The sequence below is a fragment of the Squalius cephalus genome, assembly GCF_949319135.1.
Source record: "Squalius cephalus genome assembly, chromosome: 1".
Taxonomy (NCBI): Eukaryota; Metazoa; Chordata; class Actinopteri; order Cypriniformes; family Leuciscidae; genus Squalius; species Squalius cephalus.
This window is the reverse complement of record NC_137122.1, coordinates 17,664,982-17,682,112: the sequence shown is the minus strand read 5'-3', so window position 1 is coordinate 17,682,112 and position 17,131 is coordinate 17,664,982. Positions and strand designations below refer to the sequence as shown.

Sequence of the window (17,131 nt, the reverse complement as noted above, 5' to 3'; positions counted from 1 at the left end):
CAAATAATGCCCAAGGCCTATCTGTTTCCATTAAAAGTATCAATTAAAAATACAATTCGGCCAGTGGAAAAGATTGAGAAAAACTTTCTCTGAAATGTATTTTACACTATTTGATTTATGTATTCAAAAACAAGGCAAGGATAGGCAACTACTTGATTTTTATTAATGTAATGTGTCTTGTACCGTTAAACGTTATCACGTGGATGAATAATCATATGCAAATGATATGCAGATGAGGATCTGCATAGTAAAACTAGGCGTTGTAAGCTCCATATATGGTTATTTCGGGGAGGAGACGCATGGGCGCACAATCTTCCGCTGACTGGGATTTATAAAGTGAATTCTGCGCAGGTTCTGGCGTACGAATGGTTTTATAAATCCGAATATTATATTGCGTACGCCATTTTTGGCTTTTGGCCGCACGTACACTTTTAGTAAGGTTCCTACGCACAGTTTTATAAATGAGACCCCAGATGTTTAAAAGAAGACCCAGAGTCAGAATTATAATAAATTGAAGAAAAGTTTTACTGAAGATAGTTTGCAGTTTCATCAGCAGAAGTCAGCTTCAAGACGTGGAGTTCGTAGGTTGCCCCACTTACAGTAACAAAGATCACAGCAATTATACCCTTCACCAAGGTCTAAGCTACGTCCTTGTTTCAGGTTGCAGTTTCTGATTGGCTAAGAACACATATAAACACATACAAACTAGATTAAAGACGCATCTCTTCAGCCAGGCATTCACATAATACTTACATTTTATACTACAGTTGAATCAGATTGAATGCATTAATATTGCGAACAGCAGCTACGCTAATTATTTCCCATATGCTTTTCTGTTGTTATCTCGGGACGCTAGTCCCGAGGTAAATACAGATCGTCAGCTCCAGTTTGTATCCAGCCTCTCATGGAAACTACAGATTCTCCAACACCCGTGCAGAGACGACTCGGCGCCTGTGAAGAGACGACTCGACGCTGGCTATGTTTATGCCCTAAATCAATACATGATTAACTAACTGTATTTCTCAATGTACATTTCTGAAATGCACTTTCTGTAAAGCTGCTTTGAAACAATATGTATTGTGAAAAGCGCTATACAAATAAATTTGAATTGAATTGAATTGAATATAGTCAAAGCAAATTTCCACATATGGATAGATAGGAGAGTATGTCGCCATTAGTCAAGATAGTTTACATTTAGTCATTTAGCAGATGCCTTTGTCCAAAGCGACTTACAAATGAGGACTAAATTAAGTGAGTCATTGTGAAGAGGCAAACACAACGCAAGAAGTGCTCAAAATACAAAGTTCAGGTATTGCTCAGAGTAGCACAAGCCTGACATGGGAGGATTAAAGAAAAAAAAACAATATATATTGTTTATATATATATATATATATATATATATATATATATATATATATATATATAATAAATCCCTGACAACATTCAAAAGACAACTGAAAACTATATATATATATATATATATATATATATATATATATATATATATATATATATATATATATATATATATTATAGTTTTCAGTTGTCTTTTGAATGTTGTCAGGGATTCTGCATTACGGATGAGGGTGGGGAGATCATTTCACCTGCATGGAACCGTGAATGAGAATGTTCTGGAGAGTGATTATGCGGCTCTCTGTGATGGTGTCACAAACCGTCACTCTTTGACGGATTGTAGGCTTCTGGCCTCGTTGGAGCAAGTGAAAGTAGAAGGGAGCTGAACCTGTGGTAGATCTGTAAGCAAGCGTCAATGCCTTGAACTTGATACGAGCAGCGAGTGGTAGCCAGTGCAGACAAGAAGACAAGATGAGCTGCAGCATTCTGAATCATTTGTAGAGGTTTAGTTGCACATGATGGAAGTCCAGCCAGAAGAGCATTGCCGTAATCAAGCCTAGAAATGACCAGGGCCTGGACGAGAAGTTGTATTGCATGCTCAGTTAGGAAAGGCCTGATCTTCCTGATCAGTAGTTGTTGTCCGTTATTTAGTCCTGTGGTGACCTCAGAGGTCGTGGAAAGGTGTCTCTGTTGTTGCATACCGAAGTGTTCCATAACTCCTATACAGGACCTGCATAGAACATTCAATGCACACACAGAAGCACTAGGGAATCGCAGTTTCTCAAAGGTTGAAGAGGGCCTGAGCTAACTATCATCAGGACAAACTACCAAGACTACTGATAATACACTTCCTCCTTAGGAAGAAGTACAGAGAGAATTCACTTTAGTTGCTAGAGAAATTACACATGAAAGAGGTACAATTCTGAAAATCAGGTGAAGTCACGTATAGTTGGACCGTGTGCCTTCAGGTGTGATGCCCAGAGAAACTCTCATGTGACACTCTAGACTATGTTTGTTTGTGAAACTCTTCCCACATTGATCACATGTGAACGGCTTCTCTCCAGTGTGGATCCTCGTGAACATTAAGGTATGATGATTGCCTGAAACTCTTTCCACATTGATCACATGTGAACGGCTTCTCTCCAGTGTGAACTCTCATGTGAAGCTCAAGATCAGGGCCGGCGCTCCGCACACGCACATCACGCACTGCGCGTAGGGCACCAAGTGCTTGGGGGGGCACCAAAAAATCTGGGTCGTGAAAAATCATCACAATAGGCTACTAGTATAAATAAAAAGCATGTCTAAAGCATGTTAATATACAAAAGCAATACAAAAGTAATATAGGCCTAGACCAAATTAGTCGAGAAAAAGGTGAATCTCCTGTGCGGCCCTCTCTCCAGTTTCCCTCTGGTGCCCCCCTTCCCCACCTCCCAGTGGTCTGTTCGATTATGCCTAAATGTCAAATTTGGTAGACACCGAACTTAGACATGGCCTCGAAAAGGCACCAAGAGTCGGGGGCAGAAAAAAGAAGAGACAGTGGGATGATGCTCGTGCGTCGCTTGCAGGTAAGACAATGTTTTAAATAAAAATGTTAGTTTTGTAGCCCTTGCGTGTATGCATGTCCAGGGGCGGCGCTAGTAGTAGTCATGGGCGTCAGTTGGTTTGAAATGTGCTGGGGACAGAGACGCATTCGGAAGTGCATGGGTACAATGACGCATTCATTTTTTTTCTCTCTTTCGCGCAGGTTATGTTTTGAAAGACGATGTCCTATAGCTCAGGCCCCACTTTTCAACAGGCCCACCCAAAACTTTCAAAAAAACAAAAAACTTTTACTATATTCTAATTTTGTCAATAATTATTTAAAAAATCGCCAATAAGCTCATAATTTGTGCTAAAATAGTGTTACGTTTTAAAAAACATTTTAAAAAGCTGGTTATATTTGGATGTTTCTGCGCAAGTTCAGCAGACAGTGAGGTTCGGGCTTGTTCCGATCAGAGCTTGTGAGTGGAGAGCGCATTTCTGAATATTCCGCTCCGCTCGTTCATTCCGCAGGGTCGCTCGCTCAACCCAGATGTCCTGTTGCCTGGTTCGAAAATATGTGGAATAAGGGCTGCTTCCTAGTTTTTTCTAGTCGACTAGTAGGCTAGTTGTTCATTTAAGTCATTCGTGGACAAATCGCCCCTTTATATTAATTTAATTACTTATAGGCTATAGCCTACAGGATAATGAGCGTTTACGTAATATAGCCGCACTCAAGCGCACGATCGCACGCATAAAGCTTGCCACAAAGAACCGGTAAAAGTAATGATTATGAATGCGTCTAAATGTGTCTAAATACGCTGTGAATGTGAATGTGCATTATACACTGAGTTTCGGTTCATTTATGAGACGAACTCCAGTTCACTCGCCGGCGCCTCCATGTCGTGATTATCTATTGTCTGATATTTTATTTACTTCTTTATTAAATCCAGGCAATTGGTTCATGAAACATTGATTAAAATTAAGATATAATTAATACAAAACGAAATTCAATTTAAAGAAAGGCAGCTGTTCTGTTTGAGGTCTCTGTGAAAGTTTTAAAAGCAGTCTTTTAGTGCCGCTTTCAGAGCGCTCACGTCGCTTACTCAAAAACTCATTTTCGCTTTACTCAAAAAATGAGATGCCTACTCTCAAATAAATGAGGCCTACAATTAATCAGATGCAAATATAAATATAAAACCAGTCCTAATTGAAAGAGAACAAGTGGACAAAAAGACTGAATCCAATATTAAATGATAATATAGCATAACAAGTGATTTATAAGTTATTTTTTGTAGGCCGGTCATTTTTCAAAACAAAATTCCTGGTGAAAAATTAAAGTAGACTATTTACTTGATACAGTTTAATGTTTATTGCTTAAAAAAAACAATGTTGTAAACTATGTTGAGAAATGTCCAACATTTTTTTAACATGGTTGCAAAAAACAACAAAAAAAAAAAACAATTGTGAACCAGAGCTAAAATTATACTTAGCTTGACCTGATGTTAACAATCAAAAAGAAAGTTCCTCAATCCTCTCTTTATGTTGAAAAATCAGTACCTATTTGATAGTGTTACTGTTAATCTAAATGTGAAGAAGTGTTTGAATCTTTCTACAGGGCTCCAGACTAACTTTTCCACTGGTTGCACTGGTGCTACCAACTTTCTCAGTTGGTCGCACCAGCACATGATTTGGTCGCACCAAATAGTTTTTTTTTACAACATGGGATTAATCAATGCATGCTGATGAATAGTTGTCCTAATCTGCGTACCCTAGTTTTGCACTGATGTAAAAAGACTGACAGTGACACAGGACCTCATGTTGGCAAAATGTTTTAATCTTTTAAATGAAAACCATTAAAATAGCTATAAAAATTAATGTTTAATGTTTGATTGTATTTTATTTAGTACTGTCAATCGATTAAAACAATTAACTAGCATATTCGTGATTAATCACACTTCACATTCAAGTTTTTAATATATTTTTATATTGTAATAATTTCACATTTAATCTCTAAATTAATGTAGAAACAACATAAAGTATATTTTAAATATTTGATTTATTAGGTAGGAAATATACATAAATTGAATAAAGTTATCAAACACCTCTCAGTCTTCACTGTAATTTTTCTCTGACTTTTTTCTTTGATTTGATTTTTTTTATCACAGAAGCGGGTTTATTAGGCTGCTGTCGCTTTAAGATCTGATGCATACAATGCGGATCTGGATCTGACAATCATCCGATGTTGTCCCAACTCTTTGCTTTCATTTAACACTTTTTAACTAATTTAATACTGTGCTTACGAGGATACTCGACAAAGTGAACATTTTGGCATACTTTCCCCCGAATGAATCTCAGCCATTTCCAGCCCTGGATCTAACAGATCTTCATATGTATCTTCAGCTGACTTTTAAAACTGAAGCGCTTTCCACACTGATCACACGTGTGCGGCTTCTCTCTACTGTGGATCATCTCATGTGTTTTCAGATGTGGTGACTGACTGAATCTCTTGTCGCAGTGTGAACACTTGTAAGGTTTTTCTCCAGTGTGGATCCTCTCATGTGTTTTCAGATGTTGCAACTGACTGAATCTCTTGTCACAGTGTGAACACTTGTAAGGTTTTTCTCCAGTGTGGATCCTCTCATGTGTTTTCAGATATGATGAATGATTGAATCTCTTGTCGCAGTGTGAACACTTGTAAGGTTTTTCTCCAGTGTGGATCCTCTCATGTGTTTTCAAATGTTGTAAATGACTGAATCTCTTGTCACAGTGTGAACACTTGTAAGGTTTTTCTCCAGTGTGAATTCTCTCGTGTAGTTTTAAACTGGCTGCTGTTATAAAAGTCTTCTCACACTCAAAGCACATGTACTCTCTCACACCAGTATGAGTTTTCTGATGTCTTTGTAAAGAATGCTGCACTGAAAAACTCTTTCCACATTCAGAACATGAATGTGACTTCTCCTTCATATGAACTGTCAGGTGTGCCTTCAGGTTTGATGACACAAGAAATGTTTTTCTGCACTGATCACATGTGAACGGCTTCTCTCCAGTGTGGATCCTCATGTGCATCTTAAGATTTGTTTTTAGTGTGAAACTCCTCCCACATTGATCACATGTGAACGGCTTCTCTCCAGTGTGGATCCTCATGTGAACATCAAGGGATGATGATTGACTGAAACTCTTTCCACATTGATCACATGTGAACGGCTTCTCTCCAGTGTGAACTCTCATGTGAATCTCAAGACTTTGTTTGCTTGTGTAACTCTTTCCACACTGAGTGCAGGTGAAAGATTTCTTGGCTCTTCTTTTCTTTAAAAATGTCTTTGAGCGACTCAAAGGTTTTTCTCCAGGTTTGACATGATGTTTCGCCTCCACTTCACTCAGTTCTTCACTCTCCTCCTTCACTTCACTCAGTTCTTCACGCTCCTCCTTCACTTCACTCAGTTCTTCACTCTCCTCCTCCTTCACTTCACTCAGTTCTTCACTCTCCTCCTTCACTTGTCTCATTTCTTCACTCTCCTCCTTCACTTCTCTCAGTTCTTCACTCTCCTCCTTCACTTCACTCAGTTCTTCACTCTCCTCCTTCACTTCACTCAGTTCTTCACTCTCCTCCTTCACTTCACTCAGTTCTTCACTCTCCTCCTTCACTTCACTCAGTTCTTCACTCTCCTCCTTCACTTCACTCAGTTCTTCACGCTCCTTCACTTCACTCAGTTCTTCACTCTCCTCCTTCACTTCACTCAGTTCTTCACTCTCCTTCTTCACTTCCATCAGGTCTGAAATGAAAGAAAAAATAATTTCATTTTTAGTACATCAAAATAGTGAAATATGAAAAGAGAAATATGAAGTTAAAGGACATAAAAGTGAGCCCTAAAATATTGTAATCATTTAGATGAACTTTTATAACCTTGAAAATCTCCACAAATAAGGTACTATGTTAATAATTGGATAAATGAAACTTAACTAGAATAATGTTAACATAAAAATATACTTTGACATAATTATGAACAATGTGCCATTTTGTACAAAATAAAAGTTTTTCAAAACAAAATTCCTGGTGAAAATTTAGATTTTTTGGTAACACTTTATATTACGACCCGCAAACAACTGCGTAAGTAAACCGAAATTACGGTGTACGTTTCTGTAATTATAGTGTACTTCCGTGTAGGTATAAGGGAACAATATGTTAAGTTTTGGGTAATAAAGGGGTAACAAGCAGATATACAACCTGCAAAGAACTTCGTAAGTAAACCGAAATTACGGTGTACGTTTCTGTAATTATAGTGTACCTCCGTGTAGGTATAAGGGAACAATATGTTAAGTTTTGGGTAATAAAGGGGTACAACCAGATATACAAGCAAATTATTTATAATGTAATTATTTTAAAACTAACAGGTACCTATTCTGTTAATATATCCCAGGCAAAAATTGTACGTCTGTTGTATATAAAAGCTTTTATCACATTTCTGGAAAAATATGTCTTTGTGCAATGTAGTTACAGGGTAATTTTGACATCTGTGGGTTGTAAATTAAACTTTTTGGCAATGCTATTTATTGGCTTTTCTTACTAAACTACATAACGTTAAGCCAAAAAAAATTGTTTTTGCTATGATTTTAATTTAAAACGTACCATGTAGTACTTAGTACTTACCTTATCACATTGTATTGCAATAACACTTAAATGTCAGGGCAAATTATACTGTGTAATTAAAAGTTTTTTGTTTAGTTTTTTTAATAAGAGTACCTTTCTCTGTAATTACTGTGCAAATAGTGTTGTTTCGTATTGTTACATAGTAAGTAGTGTTTGTTACCCGTTTCAACTGTGTAGTTACAGGGTAAGTGTAACTCCTGCGGGCTGTAAATTAAAGTGGCGCTTGTTACCCCCTTGTTCTGTGTATTTACAGGGTAAGTGTAACTCCTGCGGGCTGTAAATTAAAGTGGCGCTTGTTACCCCCTTGTTCTGTGTAGTTACAGGGTAAGTGCAGTAAATATACAATAAAGGATCCAATTTAATTTCTGACTTTTATTTTACAAAAAAATGTCAAACATTTTTTCATCTTAATAAAACATTGTCTTTTCTACAGTATACTCAAACAACAAAGTAACACATTATACCCCCCCCCCCCTTTATTTGCGTCCCTTGCTTTTCTTCTTCTTTCTTTTCTTGCTCTTCTTTTTCTTAACTTCCACAGGGGACTCTGAAGTTGAGGAGTTGATGGAGTCCCATTGGTCTTGCTGCACTGCAAAAATATAAATATACAGTATACATGCTCTTAGCAAGCTACACCTTCAATTTTAAGTTGTCGAACAATCCTCCGCTCTAAACATTTTGTGCCACCTGATATTACTGTAGTAACTGTAATTTTGAAGAAAACACATTTTGGTGAAGTTTGAGTCAGATCATGGGGGGGTTGTGATATTTTATAGTGATAATGACTGTAGTGCAGCAGAAAATGTTTTTTAAAAAGGCATAGTTGTTCTGACAGCAACAAAAAAACAAAAAAGCATGAAACACAAACCTGAGGGCTGTGGCAATAGTTCAATAGTTCAATAGTTCGGATTGAGCTGATCAACAAACGGACAGGGAACTACGTCATCACGTTGAAAGGTCACGCCTGCGCCGGCCGAAGTACCGCCCCACTGTTTACAATGCGACCGTACGTAGGAGGATAATTCAAATAGTATTGTTTGCGATTATATATATAGAAATAGTATTCAGTGAATATGAATATGAATAGTATATGAATAACATTCTGATGAATATGAATAGTAGTTCAAATAGTATTGCCGGCGCAGGCGTGACCTTTCAACGTGATGACGTAGTTCCCTGTCCGTTTGTTGATCAGCTCAATCCGAACTATTGAAGGTAAAAAGTCTATAAATTATATATTCCTTTTTTTTAAATGACCTATCGTTTCGCTAGATAACAACCTCTTCTTCAGCTGTTATCACGTACAGCCCGTTTAAACACTTAAAAGACTTTTGAAACTGCATTGATTTGGACTTAACGATGGTGACCAATGTTTGTTACCGTTGTCCGTTGTAAATTTTCATTTTGGGGTGAACTAATCCTTTAACAAGTGCATTTATAATGTACAGTACCAGTGATGTTTAGTTCTTCAATTTGATGTTTTAAAAAATAGGAAAGTGGTCACAAGTATAAGCCCTGGAGTAGGGCAGGAGTAAAATTTAAACGTCTAACCTTTCTTTCTTTCTTTCTTTCTTTCTTTCTTTCTTTCTTTCTTTCAAAGATAAGATTATCACTCTTAAAGCAGAGATCACCTTGCTCAAAGATGAGTGTGATTTTTTGAAAAAGGAAATTGAAAAGATGAAGTCTGCTGTCCCATCTGCAATGACACAAAGATATGCTGTTCCTATAGTGCCACAGCCCTCATGTTTGTGTTTCATGCTTTTTTGTTTTTTTTTGTTGCTGTCAGAACTATGCCTTTTTAAAATACATTTTCTGCTGCACTACAGTCATTATCACTATAAAATATCACAACCCCCCCATGATCTGCCTCAAACTTCACCAAAATGTGTTTTCTTCAAAATTACAGTTACTACAGTAATATCAGGTGGCACAAAATGTTTAGAGCGGAGGATTGTTCGACAACTTAAAATTGAAGGTGTAGCTTGCTAAGAGCATGTATATATATTCATATTTTTGCAGTGCAGCAAGACCAATGGGACTCCATCAACTCCTCAACTTCAGAGTCCCCTGTGGAAGTTAAGAAAAAGAAGAGCAAGAAAAGAAAGAAGAAGAAAAGCAAGAGAAGCAAATAAAGGGGTTGGGGGGTATAATGTGTTACTTTGTTGTTTGAGTATACTGTAGAAAAGACAATGTTTTATTAAGATGAAAAAGTGTTTTGAAATGTTTTTGTAAAATAAAAGTCAGAAATTAAATTGGATCCTTTATTGTATATTTACTGCACTTACCCTGTAACTACACAGAACAAGGGGGTAACAAGCGCCACTTTAATTTACAGCCCGCAGGAGTTACACTTACCCTGTAACTACACAGAACAAGGGGGTAACAAGCGCCACTTTAATTTACAGCCCGCAGGAGTTACACTTACCCTGTAAATACACAGTTGAAACGGGTAACAAACACTACTTACTATGTAACAATACGAAACAACACTATTTGCACAGTAATTACAGAGAAAGGTAAGCTACTCTTATAAAAAAAAAAAAAAAAAAAAATTAATTACACAGTATATTTGCCCTGACATTTAAGTGGCATTGCAATACAATGTGATAAGGTAAGTACTAAGTACTACATGGTACGTTCTAAATTAAAGTCATAGCAGAATTTTTTTTTTTTTGGGCTAAATGTTAAGTAGTTTAGTAAGAAAACCCAATAAATAGCATTGCCAATGTTTTTCGAAATCAGCTGTTTATAAAATTGTTTCAGATTAAATTTTTATCATACTGTGCTTACACTCTAAAAAGAGATGTGTTAAAAATGACACATGTTGTGTCAGTTTTAACACATGTAGTGAGTGTGCTCAGGGACAACACATGTTGTGTCAAATTTAACACAATAAATGTGTAAGTCATTTTAACACACAAATTGTGTCATTTTAAAAAATAAAGCGAAAGGGCCAGATGCAAAAATATTAACCGTTTAATCAATAGTCGAGTACAGAACGCATGTGCACACAAAGTACAACACAATGTTTCAAGCTCAATGACTGGACAGACTCACTGTACTGGACATTATTCAGTTATTCACACTTCAACCCCTAATTGATAATGCTGCTTTTGACAAAAGTTCATGAAGAAATAAAGGTTAACCGAGTTTGCACTTTGAATTTTATTAAAATGTAGCAACTGACAAAAATATTGTATATAAATAACTTGTATTTACACTGGCCTGTTTGTTTGAGAACATAGCAAACACTGCATACCATTCACAGTGATGGTGAGTGTCGGCACTCAAAATGAGGAGTTGAAAACAACACAACCTGTAGAAAGAGATGTTAAAAATTACACATGTTGTGTCAGTTTTAACACATGTAGTGTGTGTGCTCAGGGACAACACATGTTGTGTATATTTTAACACATGTTGTGTAGATTTTAACACATATTGTGTCAGTTTTAACACATGTAGTGAGTGTGCTCAGGGACAACACATGTTGTGTAGATTTTAACACATGTTGTGTAGATTTTAACACATGTAGTGAGTGTGCTCAGGGACAACACATGTTGTGTCAAATTTAACACACAACCTGTGTCGATTCTTAACACATCTCTGTGTTTATAAGGACTACACATTTTGTGTTACCTTTAACACAACTAATGTGTTATTCCTCTTACACAGAAGTGTGTTGAAACCTTTTACACACTAAAGTGTTATAGTTACACAACTTGTGTCAGATATGTGTCACATGTGACTGTAGTCGGTGTGTATTTGCCAGAGTTACTTCCTGTGTTTTTACAACTGAGTGTTTGGATGAAAACTGAAACGTATTGTTAACTTGTGTTTATGGAGTCCAGTGACGTTTAATAAAGAGTTTGTTTGGACATTTTATTAGCTGGATGTTTTAGATATCATGAATCTACATAGACAAGCTCTTATTGAGAATTAACTGAGGTTTAGATGTTGATGTTTCATTGAATGTTTTATTTGAAGTCACCAGAATCGTGATTAATGGCTCCTTTATTTGAGCTCTTGACCCTTTACTCTTTTTTTAGTGTTTCTCTGGCTGCTTTAACTGTATTTTAATCAAATACATTTGTTATGGCGAGAGAAAATATGATCAGATGTTTCTTGATGATGTCATAATCAACAAGTGCAGATCTGTTCAGGTTTATGAGTAAATGGATGGTGCGCATTTAATTTATTTATGTGCTGTTAGTTATAATTATCCTGTGACACGACATCATGCTGTCCAGTAGGGCAGAATAATAAAATAAATGTTTTCTGAAAATATTAATCTGCAGGAGAAATTAGTCAAACACAGACATCAAGAATCAGCGCATGAATCTCAACAATGGTGACAAACAAAAAGCTTCATGCCACAATGCATGCTGGGAGTCATGGATGAGATTTGCACTATTGTGGCACCCAGCATGCATTGTGGCATGAAGCATTTTGTTTGTCACCATTGTTGAGATTCATACGCTGATTCTTGATGTCTGTTTGATACCTTAGACTGTAAGATTCTGTACGACCTGTGTATTTAAAAATTAATTTTAAGCTAATTGCATTATGCTAATCTATTATGTGTTACACTCATCTTTCAAATATTAAACTCTTTCTGAGCTTCAGCTGAACAATTTTATATGTTCATGATGATAATATTATCATCGGAGCATATTTTTCTCGTGTTTATTTCTGCTGTTTCAAAATGTGTTAAATTAAATACACATTTACAGCAATCAGAGAAAACTAATGTTAAAGAGTCAAGGGTCAAGAGCCCAAATAAAGCTGACACTAATCACGATTCTGGTGACTTTAAATGAAACATTCAATGAATAATCAACACCAAAACCTGTTAATTCTCAATAAGAGCTTCTGTAGAGTCTGACAGAAATAAAGTTAATCTGGTTATTAATAACAAGTGAAAGCAGCATTTGAAAAAGACATTGAAAAAGAGGCATGATGTGATTGGCTGCAAAAAAACAACCGTTAATCTTTAAGTTTTCATGAATTAAGATTTAATTTATTTATTTGAATATATTGCTTTATTTATTTTAGAGCATTTTATGGGATACCAAATAAAATATACCTATATTTTTTTTCATAAAAACAAACTCTCCTCCACCCAGTGCTATTCTATCCAGAGTTACATTTTAACACACATTGTGTGTTAAAAATCTACACAACATGTGTCAAAATACCATCAACACATGCTGTGTGTTGTTTTTTTAACACATCTCTTTTTAGAGTGTTTCCAGAGTTACATTTTAACACACATTGTGTGTTAAAAATCTACACAACATGTGTCAAATTCCATCAACACATCTTGTGTGTTGTTTTTTAACACATCTCTTTTTAGAGTGTACATACAGCCATATATATATATAATTTACAACCCACAGATGTCAAAATTACCCTGTAACTACATTGCACAAGAACATATTTTGCCAGAAATGTGATAAAAACTTTTATATACAACAGACGTACAATTTTTGCCTGGAATATATTAACAGAATAGGTACCTGTTAGTTTTAAAATAATTACATTATAAATAATTTGCTTGTATATCTGGTTGTACCCCTTTATTACCCAAAACTTAACATATTGTTCCCTTATACCTACACGGAGGTACACTATAATTACAGAAACGTACACCGTAATTTCGGTTTACTTACGAAGTTCTTTGCAGGTTGTATATCTGCTTGTTACCCCTTTATTACCCAAAACTTAACATATTGTTCCCTTATACCTACACGGAAGTACACTATAATTACAGAAACGTACACCGTAATTTCGGTTTACTTACGCAGTTGTTTGCGGGTCGTAATATAAAGTGTTACCGATTTTTTTACTGTATCACAGTACGTTTATTAGGCTGCTGTCGCTTTAAGATCTTTTGCATACAATGCGGATCTGGATCTGACAATCATTCCGATGTTGTCACAACACTTTGCATTCATTTAACACTTTTTAACTAAATTAATACTGTGCTTACGAGGATACTCGACAAAGTGAACATTTTGGCATACTTTTGTGTGTTTTTGTCCGTTCAAGCATGAAAGAGAACTCAATGCGTGCTGTCTGAAGCGGCATTCTGTGCGCATGAGTCCTGTGTGTGTGTGTGTGTGTGTGTATCACACGTTTATATACTGTCTATGGTATCACACAGAGAGGAGATTTACAGACAGCGCGCCGCCAGTACAGATTTAAGTTCTTATTTTTGCGTTTTATCGCGTTTGAATTGTTTATTAGCAATTGAATGAATGATAGCGTGATAAAATACGATAGAGCAGCAAATGGATGAAAGAAAAAATCTGATGCTGCATTAATTGCGTTAAATATTTTTAACGCGTTTAACTGAAAAAATGAATCAAATGCGTTAACGTGTTCATTTTGACAGCCCAAATTTTTGTATGATCAAACATAAACATAATATGTATTTGTTATATTCCTTTGCTCACTTGGTTCCTCCCTGTCCGCACCTGTGCTCTCGTCATCAGTTGTGTCTGTGGCTGTATGCTGGCTCGTTGGCTTGTAATTCCTGAATTCTTAATTGGCGCATTTCACCATCAGTGGGCAATGCGCGTGACGTGTACGTGTGTTAATAAATAAACTGCAGCAAGTGTCTTGCAGAAGAACATTGTAGCCGGAGCTACTTCTCTCCGTTAATGTCTATGGTGAGTCACTTAGGCACTGGGCAACTCCGCAGCCGAGCCGACCCTGGGATAAAATAGTCAGAATATAAAAACACTTATTATAGGCGTACCGTAGTGATTCAGGATAAGTCAAAAGCACGGTTTGGAAAATGGATTCATTCATGATGTACTTGTTCACTTTGAACATAAGTTACGGACTGCAGCAGCTGCTGATACAACAGCGTTCTGTTGCGCATGCATGAATTTTACTGAGTAGTACATGACCATGCACTCGCACAAATGCGACCACATAAAATTTTAACTCGCACATTCTCAAAAAATGGTCGCATATGCGTCGCAGTCTGTAACCCTGTTCTAACATGAATGTTCCTGGCATCAGGAATGAATGAAGAATAAACACCAACCTCTTTGTTCTTCAGGATCTTCAGTGTGTTTCATTCTGCAGGGTTCTGGATCACTCATGTTCTCACTGTCCTCTTTAATAAACTCAGTCTTTACAGATTTCAGCTCTTCCTGATGCATTGCTGCTCGTCTTCACTTGTAGCTGATGGGAATATTCCAGCATTTATTGGGGAATTGCAGTGGGAGGAGCTTCACTGATGATGTGATTGTTGTGGGAGGAGCTTCACTGATGATGTGATTGCTGTGGGAGGAGCTGATCTGCAAAAAAGTTATCAGTTACTGAGTTTAATACTAAATGACATCTAAGCATTTATGTATTTATCTCTATATAGAAACTAACAATTACTCTCAGTCTATTCACACCAATGAAATGAGCTTTAAATGTCAATTGACATCAGCATAATAAATGAGGTGAAAACAGGAACTATTGTCATGAAATAAAGAGTGTTTTCAGCAGATCTGTTAAAGGGATACTTCAGGATTTAGCATTAAGCTTTGTATTAGTAGAAAACCTGTAGTATTTTCAAATTACCGTGCTTTCCACCCTCATATCCCCCTGAGAGGAGAGATTTATGTATTTTTTGTCTGGAAAAAATCCTCCGATGACGCAAAAATCGTCATTTTGCGTCATCGGAGGATTTTCTGGCCAGAGGCTAAAGACTACAACCAGTAGGAGGAGCTGTCCCGCATGTGTTCAACCCGCCATAGAGGGTGGGATCTCACTCACATAATGTACACACAGTCAGCCGTCTTTCTTTGGAAGCTAAGCTTGCAGGCTCTTGTTCTGTGAAGAAAGCTGAGTAGTAGGAGAAAGCTGAGTAAGTAGGGGTTACCATCCTCCTTTTCCCGGACTTGTCCGGCGGGCGAGATCGTTCAAAATGTCCGGCATTCAGCTTTTGCTTTCTGCGGTCACCATTCATTGTTTACATGCACACCTCTTGTTTCAATCTAACTGAATTCATTCCGATTGGTGAATCTGAATGTAGTGTAACATGAACGCAAAACAAGGGATCGGTTGATGTGCGTTTTAACATTGCTAAGAAAATCCCCGCACCTCCGTGAGAGATACGAGACTGGCGCGTCTCAGTAATGACGCCACCGGCCTCGCGCCTTTCTCCCGCGGCCGTCAGCCTCATCCTGCTCGCCACAGTAAACATAATGAATGGCGACTGTAGAAAAGCCGAATCCCGGACATTTTGGGCGATCTCGAAATCCCAGGCAGACTCGTCACGGAGACTCAGTGGTAGCCTAACCTTGTTGTTTTCAACTGCGCTCTCTAACCGGTAGGCGTGGCCTCCTAAGGCAGCGAAGCAAGTGCATTCTGGGAGTTGTTGTCTTTCATCCACATAAGCCAAAAATACATATTCTGGCTTTTCTCAGTCTAGAAAGCTCCAAATTAAAAATTTTCTTCACATTTCTTCTACATAAATTACCTATTTTAAATACACATTCATCTTTCCAGAGGTGAAGTATCCCTTTAATATTGATGAGCCTCAGACTATCAACACTCATTCAACAAGCCATTCAGGATCATCAGCAGATCATCTCACTTTATTCTGCATGTTTGCTGTTAGAAACACATTATTTGAGTCAGGATAGATGACAAAAGCCTATAAAACTGCTTTATTAAAGATGACACTCTTATTTCTCTCAATATGACATGGATAAAACATTGATAATACAAAAACAAACACTAATGGCACTCATCTTCAACCACTACAGCTACATAACTATGAACTGAAACATGGTTTGATTTTATTATAACCAGGGTTCTCAAGTTTTATCAAAAGCTTGGAGTGAGATCACATGCGGTTAGGGGAGGAGCCCTAATGGAGCAGGATCTGCTCTTCAATCTGTTAAAATTTCAAATGGCTACCTAATAAATTTCTTATATAAATTTACATTTTTAGTTGCAGTATTGTATAGAAAAGTAGGGTGAAACCAAGGCAGAATGCAGTATCTGCCCGTACTGCCTTCGTTTCACTATACTGCAGTTTGCCTTTGTGTCAGCATGAACATTGTTGCAACAATTTTAAAATAAGTGGCATGAGTCAGGTTTTATAGCATACAGTATGTATGCTATAAAACCTCTCTCAGAGAAGAAAGGAACTGTCAAAATGGCTTCACTTTTACGTGGAAAAATGCTGGTGAAACTTGCCTTAAACAACAAGGCACCAAAAATGGATACATTTTAAACCTCTTAACTCTTTTTGTCAATTTTGTCTGTTTAGCTCTTTCTAGCTAGCATTAGCTTTTTTACAGCATTGGGATAGCAATGATACCTTGGGGAATACCTTAGTGAAATTACCTTAAAGGTCAAAATTAATGTGTAACACTGACTAGTGCTGCAGTAGTTACTGCAAAATAGTTACTGCAGTACAAATTCAAAATACTGGAGAGAGTCGTCTCCCCCGCCCCCTCCTCTCCAGACTCATGGTAATAAAAAAAATTGATTTATGATATAAGCAAGTGATTATGATCACTTGCTACACTTACTGCTATATGTTATTGTATGGCCATGTAAGTATACACAGTAATGCAAAGGCAAAGCGCAGTA

At 37.0% G+C, this 17,131-nt stretch overlaps 1 protein-coding gene across 6 annotated transcripts in view; it reads right to left on the bottom strand.

Annotated features, from left to right (window-relative positions):
- Positions 1-4,228: 4,228 nt before the first annotated feature.
- The window catches only part of LOC307162401 (uncharacterized protein), a 54,354-nt gene continuing 41,451 nt past the window's right edge, over positions 4,229-17,131 (bottom strand). For 3 of the 6 annotated variants that reach the window (XM_079877654.1, XM_079877656.1, XM_079877655.1), the window contains 2 exons: positions 14,577-14,832; positions 4,229-6,587 (listed from right to left, as the gene is read on the bottom strand). In XM_079877654.1, coding sequence (XP_079733780.1) covers positions 5,248-6,587; positions 14,577-14,694 — 1,458 coding nt within the window. In that variant the 5' untranslated portion in view covers positions 14,695-14,832 and the 3' untranslated portion in view covers positions 4,229-5,247. Of the gene's footprint in view, positions 6,648-13,998; positions 14,237-14,576; positions 14,833-17,131 lie in introns of all 6 variants that reach the window. The other 3 variants (XM_079877657.1, XM_079877658.1, XM_079877653.1) reach the window with 2 other exon arrangements.